This window comes from Crocuta crocuta, unplaced genomic scaffold, assembly GCF_008692635.1.
Source record: "Crocuta crocuta isolate KB4526 unplaced genomic scaffold, BGI_CrCroc_1.0 scaffold26, whole genome shotgun sequence".
NCBI lineage: Eukaryota > Metazoa > Chordata > Mammalia > Carnivora > Hyaenidae > Crocuta > Crocuta crocuta.
In genome coordinates this window covers 3,899,741-3,918,487 of record NW_027532249.1, presented here as the reverse complement: position 1 = coordinate 3,918,487, position 18,747 = coordinate 3,899,741, and the positions used below count along the sequence as shown (strand labels likewise).

General features: G+C 37.2%; 1 protein-coding gene across 2 annotated transcripts in view; it reads left to right on the top strand.

The window, feature by feature from the left end:
* The window catches only part of TWSG1 (twisted gastrulation BMP signaling modulator 1), a 74,740-nt gene that overhangs the window by 35,159 nt on the left and 20,834 nt on the right, over window positions 1–18,747 (top strand). For both annotated transcript variants that reach the window (XM_077778224.1, XM_077778225.1), the window contains exon 3: window positions 6,710–6,809. In XM_077778224.1, coding sequence (XP_077634350.1) covers window positions 6,710–6,809 — 100 coding nt within the window. The remainder of the gene's footprint in view (window positions 1–6,709; window positions 6,810–18,747) is intronic.

The window sequence follows — 18,747 nt, the reverse complement described above, 5'->3', positions numbered from 1 at the left end:
TTCTAGGTTTTTATTGTATGTTTAGGTGATCTTTTTTTTAAGATTTTTAAATTTTTAAGTAATTTCTACACCCAACATGAAGTTTGAACTCACAACCCCAAGATCAAGAGTTGTGTGTTCTACCACCTGAGCCAGACAGGAGCACCTGTTTAGGTGATTTTTAACAATTATATATATATATTTTGTGTTTTCCATCTTTCACTAGCGTTGTTTTAGGTTTCTTGTAAAAAGAAAAGTATGTTAATTTAGACCAGTTTCATTTTAGCCTAAACGTAAAATAGAGAAATACGTTTTCAGAGTTAGAAGAACTGTCTTCTCCACTGCTTTTTAAAATACCAGCTTGCATATATTTTGAAATCAGGTTTATCAAAATAAGAAACTTATTGGCCACATTATACCACACTGGTTTTTCAAAGATGAAATATTCTCTTACCTGTATCAGGTTATTGCTGAGTAACATTTCAGTATGTGGATGTGGATGTACTAACCATTCACTAACGGATGCACATTGAGTTGTTGCCAGTTTGGGGTGATTATGAATAAGTTGATATTTACTTTCACTTATAGGCCTTTATGTGGTCATATGTTTTAATTTTTCTTGAGTAAATACCAAGGAGCGGGACTGCTGGGTCACCAAAGCCCTTTGATAGATCTCACTTGGATGCCAAAGCCTATAAGGGAAAATCTAGCAGTCCCATCCCCTTTTTATGACTGAAAAACTAAGACTTGCTGTTACACGCGACAGTTTATGGGTTAGGACTTAAATCTAGATCCTGTAAATCCAAGTCATTTCCTGTCTGTGGCTTTCGTGTTCTCTTCGGTGATGATGTTTCCCAGTGCTAATAGAATTCCAGATCTTGGCAACAGAGAATGGAAATATTTATCAGTATCAACAGCAGGATATAAATAAGATTCTTCCTCAAGTTATTAGCTTTCACTGCTGGCCTGGAAATTTGGAAGTTCGTAAAATAAATTTTAACTCTTCAAGTCTAGTCTTAGATGAATACTACCCTGTCTCCTCATTTATTTTGCATAGAGGATTAAGGTCTCACCAAAACCTTTATTGTGTAGACAATAGACTTGATTGACTCTTGATTGAATAATTAGATAAAAACCTCTGAATTCCGGTGCTCAAAGATTTGAAATTCTCTGAGATATTCAAGATGTTTCTAAAACAGAGGTAATAAAATGCATTTGAAACCATTAGACTCTTTCCCGAAACTTTTCATCCCGCCAGATTTCCATTTCATATAAACTTTTTAAGCAGCTGACCAAATTCTGGCTGAATACTCATGCTGGTCAATATAGGATAGCCTAAATATATACATTTCTGTTTCCTCATTAGTATAAAGTTTTGATTTTTTTTCATCATAAATTTATTGGGCAGTGTGATTATTTTACTTTATGAATATCTAGCACAGTACTTTACGCAGAGAACAGATGTCTTATCCTATGTTACTCTGACTCTAGCACGAGCAGTGCTGGTAGAACAGCCTGGAGTCAGAAGACCTGATGTCAGTGCCCAGTTGTGGGAACTCAGACGAATCGCTAATCTATTCCTTCTCAGCCTTCTCATCTGTACCATGAGCAACATCCACACTTTCTCTGAGACTTGCAGTCTAGGGAATCAGATGATTAACTAGCTGAAGCAACAAAAGAATTAAGTATTAAATTCCAACTCACTGGTTTTGCAACTCTTAGCCAGTGATACTTACTTTACCTTTACAAACAATGATTAAACTTGGGCAATAGCACTTCTAATTGTATTCAGGTAGAGAGTGAAAGATATAATAATGCCTTTGATTGAACATCCTAAAGGATTATCTAAGTTTAATTATGGGTTCATTCTCTCTAAGAAAGTAATAACTATAATTATTGAGATGCTAAATTAATAAGAAATAAGCTTTGTAGTTCTCATTGCAATGTTTAAAAAGCAAGACTAACCAAAACTGGGGTCAAATCTCAGCTTCTTACTATGTGAACAGTATACAAATTTTATAATCTTATTTTAAAGATTATAATAACTGCCTTGAAAGGGGCTTTATGAGAGTTGAGATAATGCATATAAAATGCTTATTAGCACAGTGCCTGTTATTGTCACATAAAACCTGCTTAGGACCTTTAGGGGAGGTAGTACTTCCACTAGTAAGCAAGTGGAAGAACTGAATCAGTCTTTATTTTGGACTTCTGTGAACTTTGTGTTAGGCTGTGATCATATAATCCATTCAATTGAGTGGTACTCAAGTTTGGCCAGGTAAGGTTAGTAAAATATGTAAATAGCCAGTCCAAACAGAAAACTTCCACATCTGAAAAGTCAACCGTATTTTCTGCTTAAGTACCAGAGACTTTAAAATAATAGGAAAATAAAAGATAGTGATAAAGTTTTTGATAAAGAATACGAAATTGGGACCCCTGAAGAGGTCCCACGTGCATTTGCATCTGCATCTGCCTGTGCACTGACTCCTGGGAGCATTGTTTACAGAGACTCCTGGACCTTCTCGACCCCCTTGACCTACATGTGGGGTCATTCGAGGTGTCTGGGCCCCAGGCCGAGCTGCCACGTGGTTCTGGAGGTGCTGCACCCTCGTGGCAGGTATTAAAAACAATAACACTTTAAATTTAAAAAAAAATGAACAAGATGTGGAAGGGATCGGGATTTAAGGTCTATTTCTGAATTTGGGTACATAGAATATAGTGTTATATTAAATTACGCTGCAGAGTATACTGCAATTATTAAATTATATTGACAGATTTTTACAATAGGGAAATGCTTATTGTTTTTTTTTTTTTTTTTACATCAGGAGAGTATACAATCATTATTTTGCTAGAAATGTGTAGGAATTTGCCAGAGTGGGTGGAATTTGGGTGTTTTTCCTTCTACTCTGGTATATATTTTTCAGTCTTTTATAATTTAAAAATGATTAAATCTTTTAATAGAAGTTTTTGGGGAACCTGGCTGGCTCAGTCAGTTAAGCATCAGACTTTGGCTCAGGCTCAGGTCATGGTCTCAGGGTCAGTGAGCTGGAGCTGTGTGGGGCTCTGGGCTGACAGCTCAGAGCCTAGAGCCCGCTTTGCGTTCCCTCCTTCTCTCTCTCTGCGCCTCCCCCACTCACACTCTGTCTCTGAAAAAATAAACAAACATTAAAACATTAAAATCTTTTTAAATGTTTACTTATTTGTTTTGAGGGGGTGGGGGGCAGAAAGAGAAGGAGACAGAGAATCCCAAGAAGGCTCTGTGCCAATACGGGCCTTAAACTCACAAACAGTGAGATCATGACCTGACCTGAAGTCAGAAACTTAACCAACTGAGCCACACAGGTGACCCCAAAATACTTAAATTTTCTTAAAGCATCTCTGTTATCTTTACTGTAGCCTCTTTGGGAAAGCCTTTCTGGTTACTGAAGATTCACTTATGTCTTCATAACTAAAACTGTTAAAGGTAAATGTTTCTTTTTAAGTGAGTAAGACAGCTTAATTTAAATGGAATTTTTAATGGTTTTCTGTGATCCTTGATTCATCACAGAATTACATACTGAGTTGATTTTTTTTTCTTTTGTATTTCTGATACTTGGGTTCAAAGCACTTTAGAAGTGCTTTTTATATTTAGAAACATTCATCCTAACCATAGTTTTCTTGTGCTGTCAAGAAAATTATAGTGTACATTTCCAAAGATGTTTATGACCAAACATTCAATAATGTGATTTTGGAAGACATGTAAAGTGACTAGGAAAGAATAAATTACTTGGTGAGCCACACATGGTTGTTATTCATCATTATTTACACATGGAAAATTCATTGCTGTTTTTCCTTGACTTAACAATAGTCATAAAGCAAATGGTTTCCATATATGTTTGCTTTCTTGACCTGAAGTGAGGTTTTTGAAATCCTAAATGCCATATATTAAATTTGCCTGGAATTTTCTCCTGGAAAATGAGAACTTAGGTCTGTGTTTGAAAATTGAAAAGGTATAAATGCTGAGTAAAAGGTTGGTTTGAGTATCTGATCTCATTTTCTTTATTTTTCAGTCTCCTGAAAAGAATGTTGACATGAGCTACGAAGAATAGAAATGTTTTGATATATTTTGAGCCTATTTGCTCTGTAAAATCTCTTAATTTATGTAATTAAGTTTGTTTTATTAAGACAAGGACTTTTCAGTCATTTATGTAGAAAGATGGAAAGAAAGAAAAATGTTAGCTGGCATATTGTTACTTGGCATTCAACCAATTTTAGCAGTAATTTTTACCAGGAAAGTCTTAGCCTGCATTTGTGTTATTTTAATAGTGCAGAAATAAAGCTTATCTACAAGTTATTTCCCTCATGCTTTGGCTTCCTATAGCCTCTCCCTTTATATTCTATCAGTAAATTATAAATCAGTAAGCATATTGCTAGAGTACCTTATTACATCACACTGACATGTAAAAGTATACAGGCATCTATCTATTAAGAGGGTGTGAAATAGATTTAATCTTGAGGGCTACATAATCCAGGCAAGTTAAGGCAGCTTTCAAATGACTTAGTTTTAGCCTTCCATTAGTTCCCAGTAATCTTAAGGTATCACCACCCTTTCATTCCAGTTTAAAACACCTTGCAGATACCTGGCAGTAAAAAAGCATAATGAATACTTGAATGACTCAGACTGGAAGCCATTACATTGACATTCATTTTCACATTATTTAGCATGATATACAGTAATTCATTTAATAAGCTACTATTTGGAAGCTTCCATATGTAGAAAAAGGAGAGACTTATTCTTTGAATACATTTGTTACTTTCTAGTTTGCTTCTCCTGAACTAAATGGTGTAGATACAAAGGACATTATGCATAATTAAATTAATATTTGAAAGAAGCTTTATTTCTCGTGACTAAGTGGCAACCTTTCTAAAAATAAAAAATAAAAAGTATCCTAAAAACACCATGTGTACTCCGAAAATGTTCTCTCATTCCAAAGACAGGACAGACAGGTTTTTATGGAGAAAGCAGTCACAAAATAGATCTTTGGCAACTCTGATTTTCTAGATTTCCAAGCATATTTGAGCTTTTCTGGACCAAGCATCCCCAGTTCTATAATGAAGCATCTGTACTTCTCAGGAAGTCCCTTCCCTTTCAGTCCTTCTCTTTCTAATAGGCCTAGCAAAGTTACCTAAGGTCTGCAGTAAATGAATTCAATTTGATTGTACAGAGTTCCGAAGAACTAAAATACTACTACTTGCATATATCATCAGGTCATAGGTATACATTGATATCAAACTAATGAATTAATTAGAAAATAGTACAAGTGTTGATTCTTGAAAATACTGTGAAATAGCTAGGGGACTTTTAGAGAAGAAGAAAAATGGAATTAAATATCAATGGTGCAAAACATCATATCATATTAGAATGATGGAGTGACTCCAGTAGTCTAGAAATATAAGAAGATAAATTTAATAGGAATAAATATTAAGTGCTATGTTTAATTTTTTTCAAAATGTATGTGGTATCTTTGGGGCACCTAGGTGGCTCAGTGGGTTGGTTAAGCGTCCAACTTTGGCTCAGGTCATGATCTCATGGTTTGTGAGTTCGAGCCTGCTTCGGAGTCTGTGTCTCCCTCTCTCTCTGCCCCTCCCCTGCTCGCACTCTGTCTTTCTCTCTCAAAAATAAGTGAATAAATAAAAATAAAAATATATATGAGATCTCATAATCCAGAGAAAACTAAGTAGGCAATGGTGGCTACAGGAATTCTCTTCAAGTTGGGTTTGTTTAGGAGTGGTTGTCTGGTAGCAAGGGCTAGAGGAATTACCTTGAAGCTTCATTTGGGAAGCAAGCTGTATTAATTAGCTTTTGTGGAGTAACAAACGACTCCAAAGTTTCGTGTCTTAAAACAATAACCATTTGTTTAGCTCTTATTTCTGTGGGTTGGCCATCTGGGCCTATATCAACTGTATGGTTTTTCTGGTCTCCTTCTTATGTCAGCTGCTGGTTGGTTGGAGGCTAGATGAGAGAGGAAGGCTTCCAGTGGACCGGCTTGCCTATGTGGCCTTCTTCCAGGCTACACATAGCAGCTGGGAAAAGTTCTAAAAGGAAGAGTAGAAGCACTCAGTGCTGTGGAGACCCAGACTCAGAACTGACATGATGTCATTTCCACCAACTTCTGCTGATTAAAGCTAGTCTGGAAATAGACACTGTCCCTTGATCGGAAGGGCTGCAAAGAGGGTGGGTGGACATAGGGAGGAAATAATTGCTGCCTTCTTTTAAATAGTCTTCCACACCAAGCATACTCTTTTAATATGCTGTAGGTCAATAAAAATAGCAGTTTTTGAAAGATGCTTTTATTCATACTCCACATATTGAGAAAGCACAGCTCCAGCTACAAGCTGGCTATTCATTTAATTTGGACAATGAATCTGATAGCCGAAAAGCAGGTTTTGTGCTTGTGCTGAACTATTTTTCAAGGTAACATAGGGGGTAAAGTAATGGGCTATAAAAAGTTTCCTTTGGTTTCACAATAAGATAAAAGCATCCAAAATAGATCACTGAATGCATCCAAAAGAAAATATAAATCTACTTGACATTGTAGATATTTATGTTCTTACAAGGAGTTAATGATCTTGAATAAAAATTGTGTAAAAAGTAAATGACCATAAACGCAAATGGAGGGGGTCATTGCAAAAAACTAACAGTTTAAAATATAGTTGTTTGAAATTTTAAGTTTGCACATCTATCTGTTTCCAGGAGCTCTGCCAGTGCCGACCTGGAGAAGGGAACTGTTCCTGCTGTAAGGAGTGTATGTTATGTCTTGGGACCCTTTGGGATGAGTGTTGTGATTGCGTTGGTAAGTTGACATGCACTAAAGCTTAAAATTTATCACAGAATCCTTGACTTTAAGAGACTTTAAAGAATGTAAGTGTTGGGGGTGGGGGGGAGTGGAAGGGGGAGATGGGCATGGAGGAGGGCACTTGTGAGGATGAGCACTGGGTGTTAAATGGAAACCAACTTGACAATAAACTATTAAAAAAAAAAGAACGTAAATGTATCTTATGTGTATAGACTAGTGTGGGTATAAGTTGTAGTAGATGTATAGAACATTACTGTACTTGCTTGTGTTGAATAGAATTTACAAATACGTGCATTTTTATTTTTATAGAAAAAGGTCTGGAAGGAAATCCAAAGTGCTTTATTTTGGGGAGGTAGGAGTGGAGGAACAATGGAAATTCTTTTACTTTTTATTTTTAATTTTTCACTGTGTTGAATTTTTGATAAGCATGTGTTGTAGTTGCAAATAAAAATAAGTACTTAGTGTATATTAAAAATAGATATCTTCCTTTTATGTAAGCCTTCAATAAAAGATTGTTGAGAAACTAAAAGCTTTTTTTTTTTTTTTAGAAATAAACTATTTTTAAGGGCTTTCTGAGGAATAGTTTCCAAGATGTATTAAGTAAAATAAAAAGCAAAATGTGTGAAAGTGTGTTTATGAAATGATATCACTTGTGTTTTAGAAAGAAAACTTACATGTATAGACTGTTGATAGGAGAAGCATTCATCATCCTCCAACCTGTGAACCCTTTTCCATCCTCTGAAANGAGACAAGATCCACTGTGTTATTCAGATTGTCTGCTTCTGTTGGGTTATGTATTGCTTGCTACTATAATTGTTGTTTTGCATGTCTCTTCTAGCAGTATACACTCCTTCAGTTCAGGGATGGTGTCATATTGATCTTTTAAAATTAACCTCTATTTTTTTTAATGTTTTATTTATTTCTGAGAGGAGATAGCATGAGCAGCAGAGGGTCAGAGAGAGAGGGAGACACAGAATCTGAAAGAAGCTCCAGGTTCGGAGCCAGCTGTCAGCACAGAGCCTGACGCGAGGCTTGAGCTCACGAATCGTGAGATTATGACCCGAGCCAAAGTCAGATGCTTAACCAACTGAGCCACCCAGGCGCCCCAACCTCTGTTTTTATCAAAGTGGGATCTATGCACATAACCTGAGGTACATGCGCTAAAACAACCCCCTGCCATCTTCTTCCCAATCCTTTGATCTCCCACATCAGAGAAAATAGCTTCTGGCTCTTTGGTATTGTTTTATTTCCATAATTTAAAATAAAGTCCTTATGCTGTTCCCTTGATTCTTTAATTTTAGAAACTACTCGCTGACTTCTTATTATGGTAGATGATGGTTTAGCTCTCTTATCTCTTTCTTCCCAGTATAGTTCTATCACTACTTCTAGTTAAACCAGTGATTACTTTAGCAATCCATTGAATAAATTAGTGCTACATATTAGTTTGATGCATGATAGTATGAAAACTCATTTATCAAATGGATAATCCTATTATCTGTCTTTTTGTATTGAAGTATACTTCCTGAATGGTTTCTTAATCTTCTAGACTTCATATTAGTATTTGAAATTTTGGCTATCATTTTTAATTTCCAAGAACCCTTCTCTGCTTGTCCTTTTTGGGAGCACATTTTTCTTGTTTTATTTATTTAATATTTAATTTATTTCTGAGAGAGAGAGACAGAGTGAGCAGGGGAGAGTCAGAGAGAGAGGGAGACATAGAATCAGAAACAGGCTCCAGGCTCTGAGCTAGCTGTCAGCACAGAGCCTGATGCGGGGCTCGAGCCCACAAACCGTGAGATCATGACCTGAGCTGAAGTCGGACGACTGAGCCACCAAGGCGCCCCTATTTTTCTTGTTTTATAGATCAGATATTTTTCTTATCTTCCTGGGACTGTTAATTATAGAGGTCAGCTGTTGTTGAAGTTTTCCCTTCTGCTCTTTGCATGGTTTCCATTTCCTCAAATGCCTGCTGATCCTTGGCCATCTACTGATACATATAAGTTAGGTACTCTAGTGCTAACTGGGAACCTTGTGCTCAGAGGGCATTGAATCTAGTTTGCCTCATCCTCAGATAGTTACAGGCTTTTTCACTGAGAAACCCTCTGCCTCAGGATCTATAGAGTTTTCTCTTTGGCATTATGCAGGTTTTCAGGGGACGAATTTTTGAGTGTCTTGCCTGGGGTAGGAGTGGGTGATATGGCTGGCTGCAGGTGTTCTGGGGTCCTGAGGGGGTGATGTCAGTATTCAGAAAGCAGACTAGCATTCCCTTTCCTTATTCCTTTCCACCCTCATCTCCACCTTGTACAGTTTTTGGTACTCCCGGTCCAAGGCCTCTTTATTTTAACTTCTCTAGGGAATAACTGTCTCATCTTCTCCAGTTGTGGGAGAAGAGAGGCAGGGACCAATTGGGAGGCATAAGTATCCTCAGAATAAGCTTGCTTCTGCCTTACCTGTATGTCTGCAGCTCCTGAGTCTTCCCGGAGTTCTGTGGTGTCCACGTATCTGCCTGTGAGGGAGACTGCTTACTCCGCTACACTGAACTCTCAGGTCCGTCCAAGGTGGAGTTAGCGTTTCACTTTCTTGTTTTTCCTTATTATTTTGTAATGAATTCTGAGAGAACGGGGTCAGAGGTGTCTTTTCCTCTGTGTCTTAGATTCGTCTTGCGATCTCTAACAACTGGCGTAGTGTTTGGCACATAGAAGAAACTCCAGTGTTTTACGACTGTCGAATAAATGAGTTTTACTGCATTATTCTCCCAAGATGGACAGTTTATGCCCTTGATAGTCATAATTTTTTAAATTTTGTCAGGGGAGAAAAGAAGCTTTGAATTATTTTAGAACATTAAATATAAGTTTATTTAATGTACAATAAAAAGTAAAAAAGAGACCACAAGTCTTTTAACCCCTAAATACATATATAAGCATTTAATTTAACATGGATACTAAATACACAAGTACACTTCTAGCATTGCCTAAAATAATGTGTATGTGTATATGTGTGTTGTGTGTGTTTTACACATCACACAGTGATAACAGTGCCATTCATCTTTTTCTTTTTTTCTTTAAAGATTTTTTTTTAACTGATCACACCCAGCCTGGAGATCAAGAGTCATGCTTGGGGCACCTGGGTGCCTCCGTCAGTTAAGGGTCCAACTTTGGCTCAGATCATGATCTCACAGTTCAGGACCTGGAACCAGCTTCAGATTCTGTGTCTCCCTCTCTTTGCGCCCCCCTGCTTGTTCTCTCTTTCTTTCTCAAAAATAAATAAATAAGCACTTAAAAAAAAATAAAAGTCTCATGTTCCACCAGCTGACCCAGCGAGGCACCTCCATGCATTTAGGCTCTTCCTCTAGAAAAAGAGTTCTGTAGTTCTTCTACTGAGAGAGACTACTTATACATGGCTCATATCTCTACAATTCTAGAAGCAACTAGTGTGCTTCTGGGCTAGTTCCCATTTAAAAACATATACTATTTACCTGTAAAGATTTAATAACTAGTGTTAAACTTTGAGTGAATTCATAATGTAACTTTACCTTTCTTTTTTTTTTTTAATTTTTAAAAATGTTTTATTTATTTCTGAGAGAGAGAGGGACAGCGTGAGCGGGGGAGGGTCAGAGAGAGGGAGATACAGAATCCAAAGACAGGCTCCAGGCTCTGAGCTAGCTGTCAGCACAGAGTCTGACAGGAAGCTCGAACCCACAAACCATGAGATCATGACCTGAGCTGAAGTCAGACGCTTAAACTGACTGAGCCACACAGGTGCCCCTACACTTCATTTAAAATTCAGTTAATCTTGGGGTGCCTGGGTGGCTCAGTCAGTTGGGTGTCTGACTCTTGATTTCAGCTCAGGTCATGTTCTCATGTGGGTTTAAGCCCCGCATTAGGATGGTGCAGAGCCTGCTTGAGATTCTTTCTCCCTCTCTCTCTGCCCCTCTCTCCCAAATAAATAAGTAAACTTAAAAAAATTAAAATAAACTTCAGTTAATCTTTCTGCTCTCTAGGAGAAAATTTCTATATTCTAGTTCTTTTTGTACAGCAGCATCTCTTCCTTATAGGCAGTTCTCTTCCATACTAGGCTCTTGTGATGTCCTCAATAAACTTGTGACCGCTTCTCCCTTCTAAGTTGAAACACTCTCCATACTTTACATGGGTGGGGCACAGGCCTCTGAGAGGACCCAAATTAGAGTGCAGCCTTCTCTTACACTCTTGTTCTGTGGACTTTAGCACATACTTTGTCTAGCAGGCTCTCTCCTCCAGCAACCTTGTATAAGAGAATTCGTTTCTCTTTTCCAATTTCCCCTTAAGTTTCCTTAAGAGTAACCACCACATCTCATTTTCATCCTTGCTCTTCAACATATTCCTCAAATCCTGTGGTTTGGGGATCATAGATCCCCTACCTACAGCTTTTGTGTTGTCTTGTTTTCATGTTTGTTTTGTTTTTACTTTTCCAAATACACACAAAACTGGAGAGTGCAATGAACTGCTGGGTACCTGCTCCCCAGCTTCAGCAGCCATATTGGTTTCATCCTTTCATTCATCTGTCTGTATCTCTCGCCGCCTCCCCTCCTCCCTTGCCTTTTGTTGTTGGACTATTATGAAATGATTTCACGACATCTCCAAAGTGCCTTAGTTATACATCTCAAAAAAAAAAAACAAAGAGTAAATTTTCTTATGCAATACAATGTCGTTACCACATCTACAATAACCAGCAATACTTCCTTAACACCTAATACCAGTCCCTATTCAGATTACGCTAATTGACTAAATGTTGTTTATAGTGGTTTTAGTCGAGGCAAGGTCCTATAATCCTATTACTGTATTAAGCTGTTAAGTTTCTTATGTTTCTAAGCAGGTTTCTTATGTATTCTAAAATAATTCTTCCTTCCCTCATCACCTTTTAAAATTCCATTGACTGGGGTGCTTGGGTGTCTCAATCAGTGAAGTGTCCAACTCTTGATTTCAGCTCAGGCTCATGAGTTTGGACCCCACACTGGGCTCTGCACTGATTGTGTGGAGGCTGCTTGGGATTCTCTCTCTCCCTCTCTCTCTGCTCTTTACCTGCTCACTTGTGTTCTTTCTCTCAAAAAAATAGACTAAAACAAAAAAGAATTTTTTAAATTCCATTGACTTGTTGAAGAAACTCGTGAATTATGAAGGAGAATATATCACAGTTTGGATTTGATTGATGGCTTCTCATATTTATTTAACTTCTTATTTTGTCCTATTTCCTATAGATTGGAGATTAGATCTAAAGACTGATTAGATTCAGATTCAGTTTTGGGGAGGAATATAGTGGTGAAGTATATGCCATCATATCTTGTTGTTCTTAAGTGATGTTCAAAACGATTGGTGGGTTCAGATGATGAAAATCTGATCCTTTTGTGGTAAGTTTTTCATCAGTCTTTCACTTGGTAGTTTCACTCTTCAAATTGATAATTATCAGTTTCATTAAATAATGACCATCTATTATTATCTTTCCTTCTGCATTTATTAGCTGAAATTATTCTGTACAGAACTTTCTTAAATCTACTAGAGTCCTTTTGTTACCCTGAGATAAAGGATATATAAACAAAATGTAAGAGAAATACATAATTCTCCATTTTTGTTCATCTTCACAATATTGACTTTATGCCCTAGCAAATTCCAATAGTGTTTAATACATTTTGGCTTTGCTTTTTGTTAGGTTTTGTAGGGTGGGGGTGTTTTAAGTATCATTGTAAACTCATGATTTTTCTGATATATTTAGTGTTTTAATCAGTTGCTGTCATTCTTTTACTCAAATTGTCTCATCTTTGGTTAGTAGGAACCTCTTTAACTTCGCTCTTGAGTCCTTTTGATGATTTTTGTCCTTTTTGTTAGCTTCCTGGGCTGTCCTGGGCTCATGTTATACATCTTCTGCCTCAATTGTGGAATTAGCCATTTCCTGGGGGGTGGGGTGGGGGGCTTTGGTTTCCAATAGAAAAAGATAGTAGGTAGAGACCACAGTCTTGGCAATAGGACAACTTGTTGCTACTATTAACTTTCTTCTAGCCCTTTTTCGTGGACAGAGCTAATACATAGCTACAAGGGAAAACTTTTTTGAGTTTGTAGTAATATTGCCAATTCAAATTTAAGATGATAGGATCTTCTTTTGATTTTACATCTGTAACCTGTGCTGAAATTTTTGGTTTCTGACAACATTAATAGAATTATTTCTATGTTTTATTTATAATACATTAATAAGACTATTAATTGGCAGTTAAGATTGCTTTTTCCTTGCGTATACAATGAAGATGTAAGCCCAAATACTGTCGTCCAAAGTCAGAGTAATTTTCTGAGTGGTTACATGACCAACTTGATATAAAGTTAGGTTCATTTGCGTTAGTTTTCAGTTTTTAGGGATTGTTTATTTCCTTTTTTAAAAGTTTATTTATTTATTTTTGAGAGAGAGAGAGAGAGTGTGTGTGTGTGTGTGTGTGTGTGTGTGTATGAGTGAGCATGGAGGGACAGAGAGAGAGGGAGAGAGAGGAAATCCCAAGCAGGCCCCACACTGTCAGCACAGAGCTTGATGTGGGACTTGAACTCATGAACTGTGAGATCATCACCTGACTCATGCATTTAACTGATTGAGCCTCCCAGGTGCCTCTGTTTATTTCCTTTTTTGAATTTGTTTGTGCTTTGATTATGTAAAATATTTACACAATTAGAAAGACAAATGTATATAACAGTGGCAAAATGGTTCATTTCCATCTCTGTCACTTCCACTCTATTCCTTTCCTCAACTATAGACAAGGTGACCACATAATTTTTTGTCCAAACTCGGACAGTTTTTTAAAAGTTTATTTATTTATTTTGATAAATAATAGGAGAGAGAGAAAAAAATGGGGTGGGACAGAAAGAAAGAGCGAGAATCCCAAGCAGAGCCCTCTCTGTCAATGCACAGCCCAGTGCGGGGCTCAGTCTCACCAATACCAAGATCATGACCTGAGCCAAAATCAAGAGTCAGATGCTTAACCAACTGAGCCACCCAGGCACCCCTCAATTGAAACCTAGACTACGACACTTTTGAGAGTTAAACTAGGGCAGTAGGATAAATCTGAGCTTGAATTGACCTGACTTGGCTTAAGGAAACTGGGATGAATGGTTTTATCCTATCTATAATCATTTTTAAAAGCTTTCATAGGCACTCATATTTGTTAAACAAAACATTAATTTGTTACATAAAACATTATGCTTCATGCATGCTTTTTTCTTTTTGTTTTTTCATTTTTTAAAAGTTTATTTTTTTATTTATTTAAAAAAAGAGATTGAGAATGAGAGATCATTTGGGAAAGGCAGAGAGAGAGAGAAAGGGAGAGAGAGACTCTCTGCTGTAAGGGCAGAGCCTGATGTGGGGCTCGAACTCACAAACCAAGAGATCATGCCCTGAGCCAAAATCAAGAGTCACTTAGCCGACTAAGCCATCCAGGCAACCATCAACTTTTTCATCTTTGAACACTTTTTTTTTAAGTTTAGTATTTATTTTGAGAGAGAAAGAGCGAGTACACTAGAGGGGGAAGGGCAGGGAGAGAGAGAAAATCCCAGTTGGGCTCCATGGTATCAGAGCATCCCACATGGGCCTGATCCCATGAACCGTGAGATCATGATCTGAGCTGAAATCAAGAGTTGGACACAGGGGCACCTAGGTGGCTCAGTCGGTTAAGTGTCAGATTTCTGCTCAGGTCATGGTTCATGGGTTCAAGCCCCGAGTTGGGTCTGTGCTGACAGCTCCGAGCCTGGAGCCTGCTTCGGATTCTGTGTCTTCCTCTCTTTCTGCCCCTCCCTGGCTCATACCCTGTGTGTCTCTCTCTCAAAAATAAACATTAAAAAAGAAGAAAAAAGTTGGATGCCTAACTGACTGAACCACCCAGGTACCCCTCTTTGAACACTTTAAACAAGCGAGATACTAAATATATCTCATGGAACACTGGAATTCAGTGGTGCACTGTTTGGATAATGTTGATTTGGAAACACTAGATTCTTTCTGATACTGAGGGGTCACTTCCAGTACTTAATGAAACTATTATGTGCAAAATAAAACAAACAAACAAACAAAACAAAAGGTGCCTGGGTGGCTCAGTCAGTTAAGCATCCAACTGATTTCGGCTCAGGTCATGATCTCAAGGTCTTGAGATCTGGCTCCATGCTGGGCAAGGAGCCTGCTTGGGATTCTCTCTTTCTTTCTCTCCTTCTGCCCCTCTCCTGCTCACCCTCTTTCTCTCTCTCTCTCAAATAAAAGAAGTGTTACAGGTTCCAAGACTAGGCTGGGAAGCCTGCTGAAAAACTGCTTACTAACAAACAACTCATTGAGTGTTAAATGCCACACCATTTCAGAGATACCAGATCTCACCCAGGTGAGAGAAAAGCCTAAGGGAAGGACAAAAGAAGGTAGAAGGTGTCAAGTAAGAGGCAGTGCCTGAAAACCCAGGGAAACAAGATTAGACAGCTATGCACTTGATACTTGGAACACAACATTGAGCTTTAAGATAGGCTCTGCCACCCTGTTGATCACGTTTCTTCTGCAACTCTGCTTCTTTATTTGCCTTATGAATTCCTTGAACTCTGACTTTGAATTTCCAGCTACAGTTCTAGCACCAACTTTACTGGATCTTGACCTCTTTCTTTGGGGAAATCCATGCTTTTTGTTATGACTGCCTTTAAAAAATTTTTTTAATGTTTATTTTTGAGATAGAGAAGGAGAGAGAGAGACAGAGCATGAGCAGGGGAAGGCAGAGAGAGAGTTAGACACAGAATCCAAAGCAGGCTCCAGGCTCTGAGCTGTCAGTGCAGAGCCAGACATGGGGCTTGAACCCATGGACTGCAAGATCGTGACCTTAGCCAAAGTTGGAGGCTTACTGACTGAGCCACCCCTGCGCCCATGACTGTGACTTTTATAGCACAGATCAGATCAAAGTGTACTCTTCGGCTACCACACAGAATGGACTTCTGTGTTGCTTCATACCAACACATTACTTTCTAATATTAAAGAACATAAATGTGCTAAGCATTCAACCAAAATACAAGTATAATAAATACTAGTATAATAAATTGGAGGTTTTTATTTATTTTTTATTTTTTTTTTAAGTTTATTTATTTATTTTGAGAGGGAGAGTGTAAGAGGGGCTGAGAGAGAGGAAGAGAGAGAGAATCCCAAGCGGACTCCATGCCATCAGCACAGAGACGGATGCTGGGCTTGATTTCACAAACCATATCATGACCTGAGTTGGAACCAAGAGTCAGACGATTAACCTACTGAGCTACCCAAGCACCCCCTTTTTTAAGTTACTTTTAGGCACAGTCAAATTACATTCCTAGTTCAGGAAGACATGAATAAAGTTAGAGTACAGCACAAAGTGCCTTGGTTGAAAATAAAGGACTTTAGTACCCTACCCTGTGTTATTGTTTTTTTGTTTTAATTTTTATTTACTTATCTTTTATTGAGGTGTAGTTGACACACAGTGTTACATAGTTTCAGGTGTACAACATAGTGATTTGACAACTCTGTGTTATGCTATGCTCACCACAAGTATAGCTACCATCTGTCACCATACAATGCTATTAAAATACCATTGACTATATTCTCTATGCTGTATCTTCATCCTTGTGATTTATACATTCCATAACTGGAAGCCTGTACCTGTCACTCCCCTTCACCCATTTTTGCCTGTCTCTCCACCCTTCCCTCTGGCAACCATCAGTTTGTTGTATATATTTGAGTCTGTTTTTGATTTTTTGTGTTTGTTTGATTTTTAGATTCCACATATAAGTGAAATCATATGGTATTTGTCTTTCTCTGACTTATATTTTATTTAGCATAATAACATCTAGGTCCATCCATGTTCCAATTCATTTTCATGGCTGAGTAATATTCCATTGTGTATATGTGTTTATGTAGTACTGTTCTTCATCATTTATCTACCAGGAGACACTTGGGTTGCTTCTGTATTGTGGCTATTGTAAATAATGCTGCGATAAATATAGGGGTGCATATGTCTTTTTGAATTAGTGTTTTTGTTTTCTTTGGTCCAGTAAGTAGAATTACTGGATCATCTGGTATTTCTAATTTTAATTTTTTGAGTAACCTCCATACTGTTTCCAACAGTTGTACATCAATTTACATTCCCAGCAACATTGCATGAGGGTTCCCTTTCCTCCACATCCCTGCCAACACTTATTATTTCTTGTCGTGTTTTTTAAAGTTTGTTTATATATTTTGAGAGAGTGCATGCACATGCAAGTGGGAGAGGGGCAGAGAGAGAGGGAGAGAGAGATGTGACATGGTGCTTGATCCCATGAACCATGAGATCATGACCTGAGCCAAAATCAAGAGTCAAATGCTTAACTAACTGAGCCACCCTTGTCTTTTTGATAGTAGCCATTCTGAGTAGTATGAAGTGATATCTCATGTGGTTTTCATTTCCATTTTCCTAATGATTAGTGATATTCAGCATCTTTTCATGTGTCTTGGCCATCTGTATGTCTTTTGTGAAAAAATGTCTCTTCAGATCCTCTGCCTTTTTTAAATTGAACTATTTGTTTTTTTGGGTGTTGAGTTCTATAAATTCTTTATATATTTTGGATATTAAACCCTATCACTTATATTATTTATAAGTATTATCTCCCATTCACTAGGTTGCCTTTTTGTTGATGGTTTCCTTTACTGGGCAAAATCTATTTATTTTTGTGTAGTCCCACTAGTTGTTTTTGCTTTTGTTTCCCTTCCCTCAGGAGACATATCTAGAAAAATGTTGCTAATGGCAATGTCCAAGAGATTATTGCCTGTGTTTTCTTCTAGGAGCTTTCTGGTTTCAGGTCTCACACATAGGTCTTTCATCCATTTTAAGTTTATTTTTGTGGATTTTGTGAGAAAGCTAACCAGTTTCATTCCTTTGCATGTACCTGTCCAGTTTTCCCAGCACTATTTATTGAAGAAATTGTCTTTTCTCCATTTATATTCTTAACTCCTTTGGTTGTAGATTAGTTGACTACATGGATGTGGGTTTATCTTTGGTCTCTTTACTCTGTTCCATTGATCTATGTTTCTGTTTTTGTGCCAGTATCCTATGATTCTGATTACTACAGCTTTGTAGTATGTCTTCAAATCTGGGATTGGGATACCTCCAGCTTTGTTCTTCTTTCTCAAGATTGTTTTGGCTCTTTGAGGTCTTTTGTGGTTCCATACAAATTTTAAGATTTTAGTTTTGTGAAAAATACTGTTGGTATTTTGATAGGGATTGCATTGAATCTGTATATTGCTTTGAGTAGTATGGGCATTTTAACAGTATTAATTCTATCAATGCATGGTTTATTTTTCCATTTATTTGCCTCTTTTTCAATTTCTTTCATCACTGTTTTATAGTTTTCAGAGTATTAGTCTTTAATCTTTTTGGTTAAGTTAATTCCTTGGTATTTTATTCTTTCTGATGCAAATGTAAATGGAATTGTTTTCTTAATTTCTCTTTCTGCTTTATCACTATTAGGGTATAGAAATGCAATAGATTTTTATATGTTAATTTTGTATCCTGCAGTAAATGTTTATTTTTAAATCCTTATTGACAAATATGATTTTCCATTTTCCGGAAAATTTCCATTTTCTATTTCCTTTTAAAATACTAAGAGTATTTACGAAAACTATGCATCTTATTTAGATACATCATGATCTCCACCAGATCCAACCATTTTAACTGTTGCGTTTGACTTAATACATATGCCAGAATTGATATGTGAAGGGACATAGGCTTTTTTTAAATTTGGTTTTATTTTGCTAATAATGTTTGATTGGCTCAGATGTTTATAATTGTTACCCAACAAGTAATTAAGGACACTGAAGATTAGAGTCATATGTGCTTATTCAGAGTTCACTTTTAAAGCTGATTTATTGATTTAGAAAAGTAATAAGTAACAAAACTGAGTTTAAT